General features: G+C 43.9%; 1 protein-coding gene across 1 annotated transcript; it reads left to right on the plus strand.

Annotated features, from left to right (window-relative positions):
• Nucleotides 1-3,461: 3,461 nt before the first annotated feature.
• On the plus strand, nucleotides 3,462-8,045 carry LOC123725472 (keratin, type I cytoskeletal 13). Its single transcript, XM_045691248.1, has 7 exons — nucleotides 3,462-4,103; nucleotides 4,665-4,747; nucleotides 5,068-5,224; nucleotides 5,462-5,623; nucleotides 5,763-5,888; nucleotides 6,925-7,145; nucleotides 7,340-8,045. The coding sequence occupies exons 1-7, from the start codon at nucleotides 3,522-3,524 to the stop codon at nucleotides 7,587-7,589; spliced, it is 1,581 nt and encodes a 526-aa protein (XP_045547204.1). The 5' UTR covers nucleotides 3,462-3,521; the 3' UTR covers nucleotides 7,590-8,045.
• The last annotated feature ends 11,186 nt before the right edge of the window (nucleotides 8,046-19,231 follow it).

Consider the following 19,231-nt stretch of genomic DNA (forward strand, 5'->3'; position numbering starts at 1 on the left):
ACAGTTTTAGAAACTTTAGGGTGTTTTCTATCCATATATAATAAGTATATGCATATTCTAGTTACTGGGTAGGATTAGTAACCAGATTAAATCGGGTATGTTTCTTTATCCAGCCGTGAAAATACTGCCCCCTAGCCCCAACAGGTTAATAAGGATAAAGCTATTTGTAATACATTGAGATGCTATGTACTGATGTTAATGTGATAGAATTATATTTCTGTACCAAGCTTAACTCAGTCATCGGCACGCCCCCAGGGACACAGACAGGACCAGGCGTCATGTGACATGTTCACTATAAAACTATACCCTGATTTACATTTCTTCAGACCCGGCCTCCACTCCATTGCGAGTTGGCCAATAGGTTTGACCATCCAAGTACTCTACTGAAAGTGAACTATACCACGTGGTTAACTTTTAGACTATTGATACCGACAGAATAAGAACAAGTCTTTGATATTAATTATTAGTCTGCAGCTAAGTAAATTATATCATTGAACACGAAGACCAACGAAACATCCATTCTATGACGACATTAATGAATGTCGCTTTGAAAGATCCATTCTAACCGAGAGAGAGAGAGAGAGAGAGAGAGAGAGAGAGAGAGAGAGAGAGAGAGAGAGAACTCTCCATCAGAACGACGCTCCAACAAGGATCCCGACGACACACTGAGCGTAAATATATAATGATTGCAATTGTTCTCAAATGAGTGAGTGTTCATGTGCAAAGGATTAGCATGTCAATTGTTAATATTAATGAACTGTGTACCTCCTCAGCTGAACATTTTATGACCCATTGTTCTACAAGACACCAGCCATGCCTGTTTAGACCACTAGGGCACATTACTCTACCAATTCTTTGTGATGATAATTACTGTTTGTATACTTTATGTGAATTACTTAGTTTAGTAAATAAATGATTTTAAGACAATTGATGTATGGATGACTCTTAGTAAAGACTGGGTTCGTGCAGATACAACAATTTACGACGTTTGGAATGAGACTGGACGCGAGGTAAAATACACCATTTAAACCAGAAGATAATCGGCCTATACTATAATAGAATATAATATATAATGTTATAATATAGGACAGTTATATTAGGAAAATTATAACTTTGTAATCTGAATATTTTCCTGGGTTCCCCGATCTCCTAGTTAATTACAATTAAACGATGAATCAGTTTGATCGCGTGATAATAATTACAGGGGGTTAATTGATAAACATGTCTTCAGTTTAATGGTACCCCAAAGACACGACACTGCTAACCGACAAAGAATTACATGGGCTTGCTCCTACCTATCTTTCCGATTTGGTCTTGCCGTACATACCTACACGTACGCTACGGTCACAAGACGCAGGCCTCCTAATTGTCCCTAGAATTTCTAAGCAAACAGCTGGAGGCAGGGCTTTCTCCTATAGATCTCCATTTTTATGGAATGGTCTGCCTACCCTTGTGAGAGACGTAGACTCGGTCTCAACCTTTAAGTCTTTATTGAGACTCATCTCTTCAGTAGGTCCTATGATTGAGTGTAGTCTGGCCCAGGAGTGTGAAGGTGAACGGAAAGGCACTGGCTGTCTCTGCCTAGCCTGCCTAGCCGGTTCCCCTCTCTCCACTGGGATTCTCTGCCTTTAACCCTACTACAGGGGCTGAGTCACTGGCTTACTGGTGCTCTTCCTTGCCGTCCCTAGGAGGGGTGCATCACTTGAGTGGGTTTAGTCACTGACATGGTCTTCCTGTCTGGGTTGGCGCCCCCCTTGGGTTGTGCCATGGCAGAGATCTTTGTGGGCTATACTCGGCCTTGTCTCAGGATGGTAAGTTGGTGGTTGAAGCTATCCCTCTAGTGGTGTGGGTGCTGTGCTTAGGAAAAGTGGATGGAGTTATATCCTGCCTGTTTGGCCCTGTCCGGGGGTATCATCAGATGGGGCCACAGTGTCTCCTGACTCCTCCTGTCTCAACCTCCAGTATTTATGCTGCAGTAGTTTATGTGTCGGGGGGCTAGGGTCAGTCTGTTATATCTGGAGTATTTCTCCTGTCTTATCCGGTGTCCTGTTTGAATTTAAGTATGCTCTCTCTAATTCTCTCTTTCTTTCTTTCTCTCTCAGAGGACCTGAGTCCTAGGACCATGCCTCAGGACTACCTGGCATGATGACTCCTTGTTGTCCCCAGTCCACCTGGCCGTTCTGCTTCTCCAGTTTCAACTGTTCTGCCTGCGGCTATGGAACCCTGACCTGTTCACTATGACTTCTATTATTTGACCATGCTGGTAATTTATGAACATTTGAACATCTTGGCCATGTTCTGTTATAATCTCCACCTGGCACAGCAAGAAGAGGACTGGCCTCTCCTCATAGCCTGGTTCCTCTCTAGGTCTCTTCCTAGGTTTTGGCCTTTCTAGGGAGTTTTTCCTAGCCACTGTGCTTCTACACCAGCATTGCTTGCTGTTTGGGGTTTTAGGCTGGGTTTCTGTACAGCACTTTGATATATCAGCTGATGTAAGAAGGGCTATATAAGTACATTTGATTTGATTTGATTTGATCTTAGGCTTTTGTGCCGCAGCTCGGCCATGGAAACCTATTTCATTAAGCTCCAGACGGACTGTTTTTGTACTGACCTTGCTTCCAGAGGCAGTTTGGAACTCGGTAGTGAGTGTTGCAACCGAGGACAGACTATTTTTACGTGCTTCAGCACTCGGCGGTCCCGTTCTGTGAGCTTGTGTGGCCTACCACTTCGCGGCTGAGCTGTTGTTGCTCCTAGAGGTTTCATCTTCACGATAACAGCACTTACAGTTGACTGGGGCAGCACTAGCAGGGCAGAAATTTGACAAACTGACCTGTTGGAAAGGTGGCATCCTATGACGGTGCCACGTTGAAAGTCACTGAGCTCTTCATGAAAGCCATTCTACTGCCAATGTTAGTTTATGGAGATTTCATAGCTGTGTGCTCGATTTTATACACTTGTCAGCAACGGGTTTGGCTGAAATTGCCAAATCTACAAATTTGAAGGTGTGTCCACATACCTTTTGGCCATGTACCGTATGATAGATGATATAGTGATTAATGCGTTCAGATTAATTGCTTTTATCAAAATGAATTGCACTGGCCTGGCACCTTGTTTGTGTGAACACGCCAATGTACACTGACTGACTGACTGCACCCTTCTGATTTATGGCAACATTTATCCATTGTTTTTGGACAAAGACTGGACCACCCTGGAATACTCAACACCTCTTGGAAAGCCCTTCTGGTGTGTCTTTGGCACACCATCTCCTTCTGCATTCTCGCGATTGCCAGCAGGTTGTCAAAGTGGGTGGAGGAGCCCTGCCCTGCCCTGCCCTGCCCTACATGAGGTAATGACTCCCCTGTATTCCTCCCTTCTCCTCCCTTCTGCATCTCCCACCGATGTCCTACTCCCAACCTCCCTCCCTCCTGCCCTGTGCAGCATAAAAAGGGAACAGTGGCTGGGCAGTGCACCACATTCTCTCTCCTCTTCATCCCAGGCAGGCAGACTCCCTCTCAGCAGCCATGTCCTTCTCCAGATCTAGCATGTCCTACAGCAGCAGCGGCGGTGGAGGCGGAGGTGGCACCATGTCCATGAGGTCTGGAGGTGGAGGTGGAATGGGTATGGGTTCCTCCCGCTTCTCCTCGATGGGTGGTTGTGGCGGTGGAGGAGGCCGTGTCACTGCCATGAGGGCCGGCAGTGTGTATGGAGGAGCAGGAGGCTCTGGGGTGCGCATCTCTAGCTCCTCGTTCGGTTCCGGTGGCGGAGGTGGTGGTGGCGGTTATGGTTTCGGAATGGGAGGGGGTGGCGGCGGTGGCGGTTATGGTTTCGGCATGGGAGGGGGTGGCGGCGGCAGTTATGGTTTTGGCATGGGTGGGGGTGGTGGTGGCGGCGGTGGAGCCGACCTCCATGTGTCGGTCAATGAGAAGGCCACAATGCAGAACCTGAACGACCGCCTGTCCACCTACTTGGAGAAGGTGCGCTCGCTGGAGGCAGCCAATGGTGAGCTGGAGTTGAAGATCCGTCAGTTCCTTGAGAGTAAGACGTCCCCCAGCGCTCGCGACTACTCTGGCTTCCACGCTACTATCGCCGATCTTCAGGAAAAGGTATGTGACATGTCTCCTAGACGGCAATAGCACTCAATGATGACATCACAGCATGTCAAAGCATGATAATGTCTGCATTGTGAAAATATTATTCTTTGTTAGAGAGTACACGTACATGGTGTACACGTCATCAGCTTGTTTTTCCAACAAGTTACTAATAGAGAAATTAATATGACTTTTAGAAAATGCTAAATTATATACATTTGTTATAATTGATTCAAACAAGAATTTGCACCAAAGATAGATGCAAAGACAGTATGCATATTTGCAGCTGAAGCATTGAAAATAAAGCAGATCATTGAAGCCAATCCTTCCTCTCTCTTAATAGCCCCTAGGCGAATGCAGAAGTCGCAAATTGTTTCTTTGTGTCATGTCATGGTTTACAATGATCATAATGACAACAGGGTCCCTGTAATGATTCTATGGTCTATCATTTACAGTGCAGCTGAAACTCAGAACTCAATCATTACATTGTGGTATCACAGTTTGTGTGTACTGCATTTGTATCAAATTCCATGAATACCCCATCCTGAAATGTTTTTGCCATCCTCCACCACTCAGATCCAGGCTGCCACCTGCTTGAACGGAAGTATCTATCTGAACATCGACAACGCAAAGCTCGCTGCAGATGACTTCAGAAACAAGTAAGTACACCCAACACCATCCACAGATACAGTACACTGCTGGTGCATTACATTAACCACATGGAATAACCCCAAATCTGTAAAAACCCTCATACTGTTTTTTATTACATTTTGTGTTGAATCTATTAAAAGTATACCAAATGACATTACCCTTCACCTCCACCATAACCACACCCACCTAACAGACATATCAGAAGCCTGGTGTTACTTTCTGTTATTTTCCCAAAACTTAATGCAATGCTAGAATCTATAACCCCTGCTATTCTCACAGAGGAACACATTCCGGCAGTTCTTTGACCTAAGCTCTCTCCATCTCTCAGGTATGAGAACGAGCTGGCCATGCGTCAGTCAGTGGAGGCGGACATCGCCGGGCTGAAGAGGATGCTGGACGAGATGACCATGGCCAGATCTGACCTGGAGATGCAGATCGAGGGGCTGAAGGAGGAGCTCATCTATCTCAAGAAGAACCATGAGGAGGTGGGTGTGGGCTGATGGAACATATCCATACAGTCCCTTAATGTATTACATCTATTGACCATGTCAACCTGCTATGGGTCTTCACTAGAACACCATTGCTGGCTTTCAAGCACATCTGTATCAAGCAATGGTGTTCAAATGTATAATGAAGATAGAGGGCAGGTCAAGTTGTTACCATCAGGCAGAGGTTAGTTACTTCTTAATCCTTTAAACTCACCACTATGTTTTTCTCCACAGGAGCTGCTTGCCATGAGGACGCAGATGACTGGACAAATCAACGTGGAAGTGGACGCAGCACCACAGGAGGACCTGACCAGAGTCATGTCTGAGATCCGTGAGCAGTACGAGTCCGATAGTGCCAAGAACCAGCGCGACCTGGAGTCCTGGTTCCAGACCAAGGTAGAACCTCTAGAACCTATAAACTATGTTCATTGTGTAGATGTTCCTTTACTTCTAGTTAGTAACATTGTGACATTCCATCATGAGCTGAAATGTTGGTTTGATCCTGTGATGATTGACCACTTATTGTGTTTAACAGACAGAGACGTTGAACCAGGAGGTGGCGTCCAGCACAGAGGTTCTCCAGACCTCCAAGTCAGAGATCTCAGAGATCCGTCGCACACTGCAGGGCCTGGAAGCCGAACTGCAGTCACAGCTCACCATGGTGAGCCGTAATTACAAACATCTGACCAAGGACCACAGTTTAGGGCACATTACCTACACAACTTTCTGCAACTTTTATCAATAATCAATATTTGACACTTTCATCATTCTCTACCATTCCTCAAGTACCTTACTTTCACCTAGAATCTAACACTATCCCTCAAGTTGTTATAGCCAGGCACCAAATCAAATCAAATCAGAATACACTCAATCATAGGACCTACTGAAGAGATTGAGACCGAGTCTGCGTCTCTCGCATGGGTAGGCAGACCATTCCATAAAAATGGAGCGCTATAGGAGAAAGCCCTGCCTCCAGCTGTTTGCTCAGAAATTTTAGGGACAATTAGGAGGCCTGCGTCTTGTGACAATAACGTACGTGTAGGTATGTACGGCAGGACCAAATCGGAAAGATAGGTAGGAGCAAGCCCATGTAATTCTTTGTAGGTTAGCAGTAAAACCTTGAAATCAGCCCTTGCCTTAACAGGAAGCCAGTGTGGAGAGGCTAGCAATGGACTAATATGATCAAATGTTTTGGTTCTAGTCAGGATTCTAGCAGCCGTGTTTAGCACTAACTGAAGTTTATTTAGTGCTTTATCCAGGTAGCCAGAAAGTAGAGCATTGCAGCAGTCTAACCTAGAAGTGACAAATGCATGTCTACATTTTTCTGCATCATTTTTGGACAGAAAGTTTCAGATTTTTGCAATGTTACGTAGATGGAAAAAAGCTGTCCTTGAAACAGTATTGATATGTTCGTCAAAACAGAGATCAGGGTCCAGAGTAACGCCGAGGTCCTTCACAGTTTTATTTGAGACGACTGTACAACCATCAAGATTAATTGTCAGATTCAACAGAAGATCTCTTTGTTTCTTGGGATCTAGGACAAGCATCTTTGTGTTGTACATTACTATAGATAACCTCTTACTGCCTTCACATTCAATTACTCGAGCTAACTTTTTCAGTATGACAGTAAACATTCCAAATTCCAAAACTACTCCCACAGTTTTTGACTTATCATCTCTGTCTCTCCCGGCCAATAGAAAGGTTCCCTGGAGAACACGCTGGCGGAGACAGAGGACAGTTACTCCATGCAGCTGGGACGCCTCCAAGACCAAGTGACCAGTCTGGAGGAGCAGCTAGTGTCCCTCCGCAGCGACATGGAACGCCAGGGCCAGGAGTACAAGATGCTGCTGGACATCAAGACACGCCTAGAGATGGAGATCGCTGAGTATAGGAGGCTGCTGGACGGAGAGGCTAGCGGGTAAGGCAGGAAGCGATTGGATGTCTCCCTCAACATTTGATTTTTAAAAACAATGTTCATTTGAAGTTGACCTTAGTTTGAGCCATGGTTACTTTTGACATGAATCTACAGCTATGTAACCTTTAATAGATATTTACTATGATCATAGATCATAGATGCTAACTATGCTAACCATTGGTTTCCCTTCCTAACAGCCTCGTTCACAGCTCCTCGAAATCTGGCCACAGCTCCTCCAGCTCCCACATCAGCTCCTCTAGCTCCGGCCTCAGCTCCGGCCTCAACTCCAGCCTCAGCTCCTCCAGCTCTGGCCTCAGCTCCGGCCTCAGCTCCGCCAGCTCTGGCCCCAGCTCATCCACCTCCACCGCACGCAAGGTGGTGATTGTCACAGAGGAAATGGTGGATGGCAAGGTTGTCTCCTCAAGTGAAACCAAACACACCTCTTAAGGTCCTAGACACACAGCGAGCACTGCGGCAAGCAATTGGTTAACCACATAGAAATATAATTACTAGAATGGTTATTGGAAATGAGAGGCCAGAAAGTGGAATATTACGGTTCCCCAGTCCTTTATTCATGCAACCTAAAATACAATGTTCCAACTTATAAAAAGTATTTGTCAGATAAAAAATCCCTATCCTCGTTATCAGTGTTATTTGTTTAGGCCAGCTCTGGATTACTCTAGTTTAAGATGTGCTTAACGTCCTGCTATACTTTCTAGAATGGCTAAAGCCCCTCAGATACCCATCATGGAACATTGACTTGAATGGGGATTTATTTTCTGGTAATTCTATTTCTATGGTTAACACCTCCAGAACAACATATTCTACTACATCTGGATGGGACACCAACAACAGACCCCATTGTGAATACAATAAAGATGCTCTGACTTGCTGACACCATCATTCTGTTTTCTGTGTCTTTCAACTTGATGTATCTGATCTGGCATGCTCCTATACATCTGACTATCATATAAGTTGTCATCTTTTGCACATGAGGCCAATTATATTGTCTTGAGAAAGTATATGTGTCAGTATGATCTTGAATATATTTAGGACATTCACTTGTACTGAGTTTAATACTTGCCAATATTTTTTGAAATGCTGATAGTAGAAACTTGAATGCAAGTTGTCAGCAAAATTATATAATTCTATCTGTATTAATCAAACTCAATTTTTCAAGCATTAGATTCAGAGTTATATACTGTATGGAGAGTGTTTGTGGAGTCAACTCTAGTGCTGGACACAATGTTTTGGTGGAAAGATGTAAATTGAAATCAAGTCATATGAAATGAGAGCACAAAATGTATCTGCTATGACATCCATACTCACAGATTCATATAGTCAGTCTATGATAAAGCATTAATATCTCTGAAACAAGTGAGACCACACAGTGGAGTTAGAGGGTTAGTGTTGACAGATATGACTGTGGGAGACTTGAGAAACTCATACAAGGCTTGAAAAGTAGAGTGCTCTACTCACAGTGGTGCACAGCCATAAATCAAGATGCAGACCACATGTAAGGGAAAGGGAAAGGGGGATACCTAGTCAGTTGCACAACTGAATGCATTCAACTGAAATGTGTCTTCTGCCTTCATCCAATATAGTAATTCATGCATTCAGATGAATTGCTTTTATCTAAACTGATTGCATTTCCCTAGCTCCTTCTTTGTGTGAACATGTCAATGCGGACTGACAAACTGACTGCACATTTCTGATTTAGCATTGGTTGTAAAAGCCATAATATCACTAGATTGTGTTCTAGAGAATATTGCTATAGAATGTCTTCTTCATGACATATTTGTTCAAGAAAAGGGCGTCTGTTTGTTTCTACATTGTATGTCTGGAAGAACCAGTTACGTAATGCCAATGGACAGGGGTTGAGTTACAGGTGAATCTGGTGAGTGACAGTGGTGACAACGTTGCACTGCTGTACTCTGCTCCGTGTGACAGCCACAAACAAACAGATAATAAGTTATGAATTACAAAAGGTTGAGGCTAAAATGAAGCGGTATACCTTAGTTTACACACAAACAAGCTTTTGCATGCTCTATTTATATAAAGAATCAAACTAAAATCAAACTAAAACTGAGCTTTTGTTGTGGGGGGTTAAGTGCCTTGCTCAAGGGCACAACAGCAGGCAATGATGTCTAAGATTTGATACCAGTAATCCTCCGGTTGCCAGCTCACTTCCCGACTGATTTTTCCCGTCGGACCCGGGATTCAATCTTGCAACCCGGTTGCTGGCTCCCCTCTCTAACTGCTAGCCTACCTGCCACCCTTTATGGGTGATTGCACAGTAGGCACAAGCTGCAATCCAATCTTAGAGGTGGGTGTACACCATTGCTTTATTTAGCCTGTATTCTACCAGGTGAATTGACTGAGAAGAGAACTCATTCTTATTTATAGCAACAACCTGGGAATAGCTGCAGGGGAGAGCTGAGGGGGTGAAAAAGTCCATTAGAAAGCTTGGGATGATTAGATGGTCATCACGGTTGGAGGGCCAGATTTGGGAATTTAGCTAGGACATAATCATGGCCCACCAGATTGTGCGGTCTGCCATCTTTTTGGAGGGGAGAGGACAGGCAGAGGTCACTTTACATAGTTCATGCTTCATACATTTTCTCCTGGGGGGTTCTGCATGTTCATTCCTGTCAAACATGTACATTCTTTGCTTGTGTCTGATCAACAGAGTAGCAGCAGCGTATATGATGATTGTGTGTGTGAGTGTGTGTGCATGTGTGTAGAGTCAGCATGAATGTGTGTGTGTGTTCTGTGTGTGTGAGAAAATTAAGGTGTGTGTGTGTGTGTGTGTGTGTGTTTGTGTGTGTCAAATCAAATGTTATTTGTCACACACACATGGTTAGCAGATGTGTGTGTGTGTGTGTGTGTGTGTGTGTGTGTGTGTGTGTGTGTGTGTGTGTGTGTGTGTGTGTGTGTGTGTGTGTGTGTGTGTGTGTGTGTGTGTGTGTGTGTGTGTGTGTGTGTGTGAGTGTGCATGTGTGTTTGTTGGAGTATCAATGTGAGTGTGTAGAGTCCTGCGAGTGTGCATAAAGTAAGTGCAAAAATAAAGAAATCCATAAAAAGGGTCAGTACAGATAGGCCGTGTAGTGATTTGGTTAGCTATTTAGTAATATCTCGTCGACAGATTTTTGTGGACAGATGAAACGGCGAGAATCTGTCAAGGCTCACGTAGAATAATGTGATTACCAGCGGCAGTGGTTCCTGGTTTTCCGTTTTCATCATTGATTATTTGGATGAATCAGAATTGGGGCAAAGGCGGTGCGTAAACTGGTACCGTGATTTTAACCCTGTGTGCGGATGATTAGCGGTTTCCACTAGATTCCACAGCCACAAAGTCAAGATAAATACTGGTGAAAATAATTAAAGGGAGGACTTTAGCCGAGAGTTTCCATGTGGCGAAGGAGGAAACTTCGCATCCTTCCTTTGCACAAAGGTAATCATAATTGTTAACGAAATTCCCTCCAAAAGTAAAAAAAGGAAATGGCAAACTTTTACGAGAAGCTTCTGGGTAACTGAGATGAGCTATTTAGCCATTTTATGGCTGAGGACAGAAGCTGTTCAGGAGCCCGTTGGTGTCACGTACTGGTACCACTTGCCGTGAGAACAGTTTATGGCTTGGGTGGCTGGTGTCTTTTCTGGGCCTTCCTTTCACACCGCCTGATATAGAAGTCATGGATGGTAGGGAGCTTGGCCCCAGGGATGTTCTGGGCTGTCCACCCCACCCTCTGTGGCACCATGAAATTGAGGGTGGTGCAGTTGCCATACCAATCAGTGATGCAGCCAGTCATGATGCTCTCAATGGTGCAGCTATATAACTTTTTGAGGACTTGAGGGCCCATGCCAAATCTTTTCAACGTCCTGAGGAGGAAGACGCGCTGTCATGCCTTCTTCACGACTGTGTGTGTGGGCTATTTGAAGTCCTTAGTGATTTGGACACCGAGGAACTTGAAGCTCTCGACCCACTCCACTACATCCCCATCGATGTGGATGGGGGAGTCCTCACCCTCCTCTAATGTTGTCCACGATCAGCTCCTTGGTCTTACTGATGTTGAGGGAGAGGTTGTTGTCTTGGCACCACACTGTCAGATCACTGACCTCCTCCCTGTAAGCGGTCTCATAGTCACCGGTGATCAGGCCTACCACCGTCGTGTCGTCAGCAAACTTGATGGTGTCGGAGTCGTGCGTGGCCAAGCAGTCGTGGGTGAACATGGAGAACAAGAAGGGACTAAGCACACACCCTTTTGGGGCCGCCATGTTGATGGTCAGGTTATGTTGCCCACCCTCACCACCTTGGTTCGGCCTATCGGGAAATTCAGGATCCAGTTGCAGAGGGAGGTGTCATTGAACAGCATTCTCACATAGGTATTCCTCTTCTCTTGGTGGGTGAGAGCAGTTTGGAGTGCAATTGAGTATGTGTCGATCTGTTGGAGCGGTATGCAAATTGGAGTGGGTCTAGGATGTCTGGAATAATGGAGTTGATGTGTGCCATAACCTGCCTTTCAAAACACTTCATGATTACAGATGTGAGTCCTACAGGGCGATAGTCATTGTGGCAGGTAGTCTTAGAGTTCTTGGGAACAGGAATGATGGGGGTCAGCTTGAGACGTGGGGATTAGAGACTGAGACAAGGAGAGGTTGTTAATGGCTGTTCTGCGCACGCACTGAGAACGTGCCCTGGAATACTGAGTGTTAACCTGATTAGCGAGATCCCCAGGGCTCGGAATCGGCGGGTGCGCTCATGCACGGCTCGGTGTTGTTTTTGTTGAAGCGTGCATTAAATGCATTGAGTTGTTCTAGTAGAGAGACATCATTGGGAAGATCATGGCTGGGCCTTCCTTTGTAATCCGTAATGGACTATAGCCCTTGCCACATGCGGCGGGTGTCAGAGTCTGGGTAATAGGATTCCAGCGTGTTCCTATATTGTCCTTTTGCTTGTTTGATGGCTGTCTGGAGATCGTAGCAGGACTTCTTGTACTTGTTTGTGTCCTTAGCCATAGCCTTGGAGTTGACTGCGATATTCCTTTGTGCGCTAAACCTGTCCTTTAGCTTAGCACCAAACTCTGTGTTAAATCAGGGCTTTTGATTGGGGAAGAAGCGTCGCTGATATATTTCCTAATAAAACCATTGACGGAGATGGTTAGCTTGTCGATGATATCGGCTGAGTAACGTAAAATATTCCAGTCAGCGCTTAGCAAAGCAGTCTTGTAGCTTAGTCTCCGATTCGGGGGACCATTCCTCTATGGAGCGGGTATTTCCTGTTTGACCTTGTAGACAGGAAGTAGGAGTATAGAGTCATGATCTGATTTGCCAAGTGGGGACGAGGAAGGGCCTTGTGTGCTTGCTTGTGGATAGAGTAACAGTGGTCTAGGACTTTATCGCCCCTACTGGAGAAGGAGACGTGTTGAGGGGAAAAACATCCCAGATACAGGTTTCTGTGATTATAGTAATTATCAATACCAATAATTAAATACAACATACAGACAGAACATTTTATTTTTTGAGGTTGCAAAGGCTAATGGTGAAGACAAGGAAGTGTATAAAAGAAAAGGGCTATTATGGACCACATGAACCCCTTCCACCTCCCACAATCCTCGATCCCACGCCAGCACCAAGATGCCAGTTTCTGAGGGTTTGTAAAAGCCTGCAGAGTGCAGGTATGGTCATGAGAGTACATTGCACACTGCCATGTCATAGCACATGTTATTCTATATAGTTGAGAGATGCATATATGCACGACACAAACCAGGAGAGTTTAGGAGATGTTATAGAGATAGAAATGTTTGATTAATGCAAACTTCAACTTTTGTGACCAGAGGCAAAAACACTATTTTAATTTTACTCCTCTGGGTTTGAGAGACATGTGGGTACGAAAGAAAGTGGGGAATGGAGGGATAAGAGTGGGACATGGCTGTGCAATTTACTCTAGACTACATTTTATCATAATTATTATCATGAAATAGCATACCCAACAATAGATGTCATGCTAAATCAGCTCATTTGGTTGTGCTATTAGATGAAGCACAGGGACAGCACATTGAGTTGTACAAACACACAACATTTCTGTCATTGTTTTGCCATTTGAACGTTGTGCTAAACGGTTGAAAGTGCAGCTATAACACATTTAGATGACAACTAAACGAAAAATCAGACAACGTTGTTCCATTGTTTTTGGATGGTTTAAAGCATAGTGATAACACTTTGGGAATTCAACAAACTTTTGTCTGTCTTTTGAATGGGTGAATATAGGTTATAATCTCATTGATCAACATCTCAACCAAATATCACCCAATTGTCCGTGTTGAAATTGTAACATCTGCTTCCAACTCACACTCTCAAACACATAGATCCCCTGCACGCAGCTCACTCTCCAGATCCCAATCACCCTAATTCTGATAACCAATTCACACACCTGTATGTCATTATCACACACTGTTTAGTTCAGTTCTTTGCACCCAATCGTTGTGAAGTATTGTTTGTTTTTGGACACACATCTATTCGGAGCGCTTGGTTTTCGCGTGATTTAATCCTCATATGTATGATAGTTTTTGCCTGCCCTCACTAACGACGCCTTTTGCCTGTACTTTAGCCTATCGGATTTCTATCTACCTATTGCCTGATCTCCCGGACTACGTTACTAGCCTTTTCCCTGCCTGTACTGTTGCCCTTTTGGACCTCTGTGTATGACCTGCTGCCTGCCCCTCGACCCAGCTACCTGCCTCCTCCTATGGTCCTTTACATTAAACACCTGCTGTCCCTGCGCTTGAAACCAGCTCTCTGTCTCCCTCGTGTTCATTACAGAAATGACATGGTGAGCCCAGTGAGATGTCACTGCAACTTACGTGTTAATAATATGTCAGCTATGGTGACAATTTACCTACTAAAGGTTAAATGTAACTTTTCTGTTACATATTCTAGTTAGACCGTGTTGACTTAAAGGCAATAGCTGTATATAGTGCAACATCTCCACCAATGTCACAATAATCCATTCTACTGCAAATCATTAACATGAGAACATAACTTCTGCAATGCTCTTTGGCTTTAACCAAATGCAAATCAACTTTCCCACATACAGAACATAGGACTCAAATGGCAACATCTGGAGCATGCTCTGGTTATATGAAAATATGCAAACAAGCAATAGCTTGTTCTTGCACGCTGCAGATGCCAAATTCCTTGCCATGGTGTTAAGGGAAAAGAACAGTACGTTCTATCATTAATCCCATCTGAGGTGATTTTTCATGGGGTACGATGCCTGGAGTAATGACTCATCCCATGGTGCTATAAAGTTGGAAAGGGAAGTAAAACTACTTTTGTTGGACCTGCAGACAACTACAGTGGATGGAAAATGCATAAAGTTGAGTGAAACTTAATATAATGGTACCTGAGTATATGCATAAAATCACAAACACTATGAAGCAATAATGGACTGTTAAGTTTAAGGAAAGGACAGGCGGTGATGACTGGTTGCATCACCGACTGGTATGGCAGCTGCTCAGCATCTGACCGTAAGGCGCTACAGAGGGTAGTGCGTATAGCCCAGTACATCACTGGGGCCAAGCTTCCTGACATCCAGGACCTACAGTATATACCAGGCGGTGTCAGAGGAAGGCCCCAAAATTGTCAAAGACTGAAGAAACTGAAGTCATAGACTGTTCTCTCGGCAAGCGACACCAGAGCACCAAGTCTTGGACCAAAAGGCTCCTTAACAGCTTCTACCCCCAAGCCATAAGACTGCTGAACAATTAATCAAATGGGAACCCGGACTATTTACATTGACCCCCATCCCCACTGCCTCCTACACCTTTGTTTTTATACTTCTGCTACTTGCTGTTTATTATCTATGCACAGTCACTTTACAAATTACCTCGACTAACCTGTGGTGGTGCGGTTAAGGTTTCGGCATGGGAAGGGGTGGCAGTGGCGGTGGCGGTTACGGTTTCGTCATGGGAGGGGGTGGTGGTGGCTTTCACGGACATCTGTATTAAGCAATGGTGTTCAAATTCATAATGAAGACAGAGGCAGGTCAAGTTGTTACCATACTTATTATGATCATAGATGCTAACTATGCTAACTCATGAGTTTCCCTTCCTCACAGCCTCAGCTCCTCGTAATCCGGCTACGGCTCTTCCAGCTCGCACGTCAGCTCCTCCAGCTCCGGCCTCAGCTCTGCTGTCAGTTCCTCCAGCTCCGTCCCCAGCTCCTCCACCTCCACCACACGCAAGGTGGTGATCGTCACAGAGGAATTAGTGGATGGCAAGGTTGTCTCCACAAGTGAAACCAAACATACCTCTTAAGGTCCCACACACACAGCGAGCACTGCAGCAAGCAACGGTTTAACCCCATAGAAATATAATCACCAGAATGGGTATAGAAATGAAGGCCAGCACATGGAATATTAGTGCTTTGTTCCATGCAACCTAAAATACAACGTTACAACTTATACAAAGTCTTCGTCAGATGAAAAATCCCCTATTTTCGTTATCTGTCTGATTTGTTAAGGGCAGTTCTGGTTAACTCTAGTTTGAGATATGAATTCCATCCTACTATTCTTTCTAGAATGGCTAAAGCCCCTCAGATACCCATCATGGAACATTGACTTGAATGGGGATTTATTTTCTGGTAATTCTATTTCTATGGTTAACAACTCCCAGAACAACATATTCTACTACATCTGAATGGGACACCAACAACAGACCCCATTGTGAATACAATAAAGATGCTCTGACTTGCTGACACCATCATTCTGTTTTCTGTGTCTTTCAACTTGATGTATCTGATCTGGCATGCTCCTATACATCTGACTATCATATAAGTTGTCATCTTGTGCACATGAGGCCAATTCTATTGTCTTGAGAATGCATATGTGTCAGTATGATCTTGAATATATTTATGACATTCACTTGTATTGAGTTTAATACTAGGCTAAAACATTTAAATATTGATAGTAGAATTGTTGAAAGTTGTCAAGCAAAATTATATAATTCTATCTCTATTAAGAACATTTCAGAGTTTTAGATTCAGAGTTGTATACTGTAGAGAAAGTGTTTGTGGAGTCAACTGTAGAGCTGGAAACCAAGTTTTGGTGGAAAGATTTAGATTTGAAAACAAGTCATTTGAAATTAGATGATAGAATGTAAATGCTATGACATCCATTCTCAAGATTCATATCGTTAGTCTATGATAAAGAATGAATATCTCTATAACAAGTGAAGCCACACAGTCCATTCTCATTCAACCACATAATCTTTATTGATGGTTCTGTTGACAAATTATTACTTGATCTCATCCACATCCACATCGAGGTTCTGGGTGGTCTCCATCAGAACTACCATGTAGGTCTATGGAAGTAGGTCAGGAGCAAGAGCGTCCTAGGTTTTGTATTGAAAATCGATGTAGCCAGAGGAGGACGGAAAATTGCTGTCCTCTGGATACACCAGGGTGCTACCATAGAGGGTCCTGTAGAGACTTCTGTAGACCTTCATTGTGAGAGTGTGTTTTAGAAATCAGGTTTTTGGTGACGTGAGTATATTTAGTAGAGTTTTATCTAAAAAGCATAACTTTTAATTTGTAAATATGTAGTATTTTTCAGAAATCACTGAGTAGGGTGGTCCTCATATTCCTCCTCTGAAGGAGCCTCCACTGTTACACAACAACAGTAGACATTGGAGGATGGTACAGTCAGTTTTGCCAGATATGAATGTAGGAGAATTGGGAAACTTCTTATTCTTATTGACAGCCTTCCGGGGAACAGTGGGTTAACTGCCTTGTTAAGGGGAAGAACGACAGATTTTACCTTTGTCAGCTCGGGGATTCAATCCAGCAACCTTTACGGTTACTTGCCCAATGCTCTAACCACTAGGCTATCTGCCACCCCAAAACACATGGCCAAAAGTATGTAGACACCTGCTTGTCGAAAAGCTAATTCCAAAATCATGGGCATTAATATGGAGTTGGTCCTCCCTTTTGCTACTATAACAGCATCCACTCTTCTTAGAAGGCTTCCCACTAGATGTTGGAACATTGCTGCGGGTACTTGATTCCATTCAGCCACAAGAGCATTAGTGTGGTCGGGGCACTGATGTTGGTGATTAGGCCTGGTTCGCAGTCAGCTTTCCAATTCATCCCAAAGGTGTTCGATGTGATTCCAAAACGTCTTCGATAGAATGTCATTGTATGCTGTAGCGTTAAGATTTCCTTCACTGGAACTAAGGGGCCTATCCCGAACTATGAAAACCAGCCACAGACCATTATTCCTCCTCCACCAAACATTACAGTTGGCACTATGCATTAGGGCCAGTAAGCGTTTCTCCTGGCATCTTCCAAACCCAGATTCGTCCGTCGGAATGCCAGATGGTGAAGCATGATACATCACTGCAGAGAACACGTTTCCACTGTTCCAGAGTCCAATGGAGGTGAGCTTTACACCACTCCAGCCGAAGCTTGGCACTGTACATGGCGATATTATTTCTATTACGTTTGTAATCCCAAGAAATAATCTGCTCCAGACCCCAACCAAGGAGCATCAAAAGTCGTGCTATAAATTCTCAGACAACCCAAAGATTCCTTCATGCCCTTCCAGTCTCCCTCTGCCTACCCAAGGACGTCAGAGGACAAAAATCAGTTAACCACCTAACTGAGGAACTCAATTTAACCTTGCGTAATACCCTAGATGCAGTTGGACCCCTAAAAACAAAAAACATTTGTCATAAGAAACTAGCTCCATGGTATAGAGAACATACCCGAGCTCTGAAGCAAGCTTCCAGAAAATTGGAACGGAAATGGCGCCACACCAAACTGGAAGTCTTCCGACTAGCTTGGAAAGACAGTACCGTGCAGTATTGAAGAGCCCTCACTGCTGCTCGATCATTATATTTCTCCAACCTAATTGAGGAAAATAAGAACAATCCAAAATTAATTTTTGATACTGTCGCAAAGCTTAACTAAAAAGCAGCATTCCCAAGAGAGGATGGCTTTCACTTCAGCAGTAATAAATTCATGAACTTCTTTGAAGAAAAGATCATGATCATTAGAAAGCAAATTATCGACTCCTCTTTAAATCTGCGTATTCCTCCAAATCTCAGTTGTCCTGAGTCTACACAACTCTGCCAGGACCTAGGATCAAGGGAGACACTAAAGTGTTTTAGTACTATATCTCTTGCCACAATGATGAAAATAATCATGGCCTCTAAACCTTCAACCTGCAAACTGGACCCAATTCCAACTAAACTACTGCGAAAGAGCTGCTTCCTGTGCTTGGCCCTCCTATGTTGAACATAATAAACGGCTCTCTATCCACGGATGTGTACCAAACTCACTAAAAGTGGCAGCTAATAATGCCTCTCTTGAAAAAAGCCAAACCTTGACCCAGAAAATATAAAAACTATCGAAGCCTATATTCCTCTCAAAACATTTTTTAAAAAGCTGTTGCGCGGCAACTCACTGTCTTCCTGAAGACAAACAATGTCTACGAAATGCTTCAGTCTGGTTTTAAACCCCATCATAGCACTGAGACTACACCTGTGAAGGTGGTAAATTACATTTAATGGCGTCAGACCGAGGCTCTGCATCTGTCCTTGTGCTCCTAGACCTTATTGCTGCTTTTGATACCATCGATCACCACATTCTTTTGGGAGATTAGAAACCCAAATTGGTCTACACGGTCAAGTTCAGGCCAGGTTTAGATCTTATCTGTCGGAAAGATATCAGTTTGTCTCTGTGAATGGTTTTGTCCTCTGACAAATCAACTGTAAAATTCGGTGTTCCTCAAGGTTCCGTTTTAGGACCACTATTGTTTTCACTATATATTTTACCTCTTGGGGATGTCATTCGAAAACATAATGTTAACTTTCACTGCTATGCGGATGACACACAGCTGTACATTTCAATGAAACATGGTGAAGCCCCAAAATTGCCCTCGCTGGAAGCCTGTGTTTCAGACATAAGGAAGTGGATGGCTGCAAACGTTCTGCACTTAAACTCGGACAAAACAGAGATGCTTGTTCTAGGTCCCAAGAAACAAAGAGATCTTCTGTTGAATCTGACAATTAATCTTTCCGATGGTTGTACAG

Source organism: Salmo salar, chromosome ssa12 (genome assembly GCF_905237065.1).
Source record: "Salmo salar chromosome ssa12, Ssal_v3.1, whole genome shotgun sequence".
Taxonomy (NCBI): domain Eukaryota; kingdom Metazoa; phylum Chordata; class Actinopteri; order Salmoniformes; family Salmonidae; genus Salmo; species Salmo salar.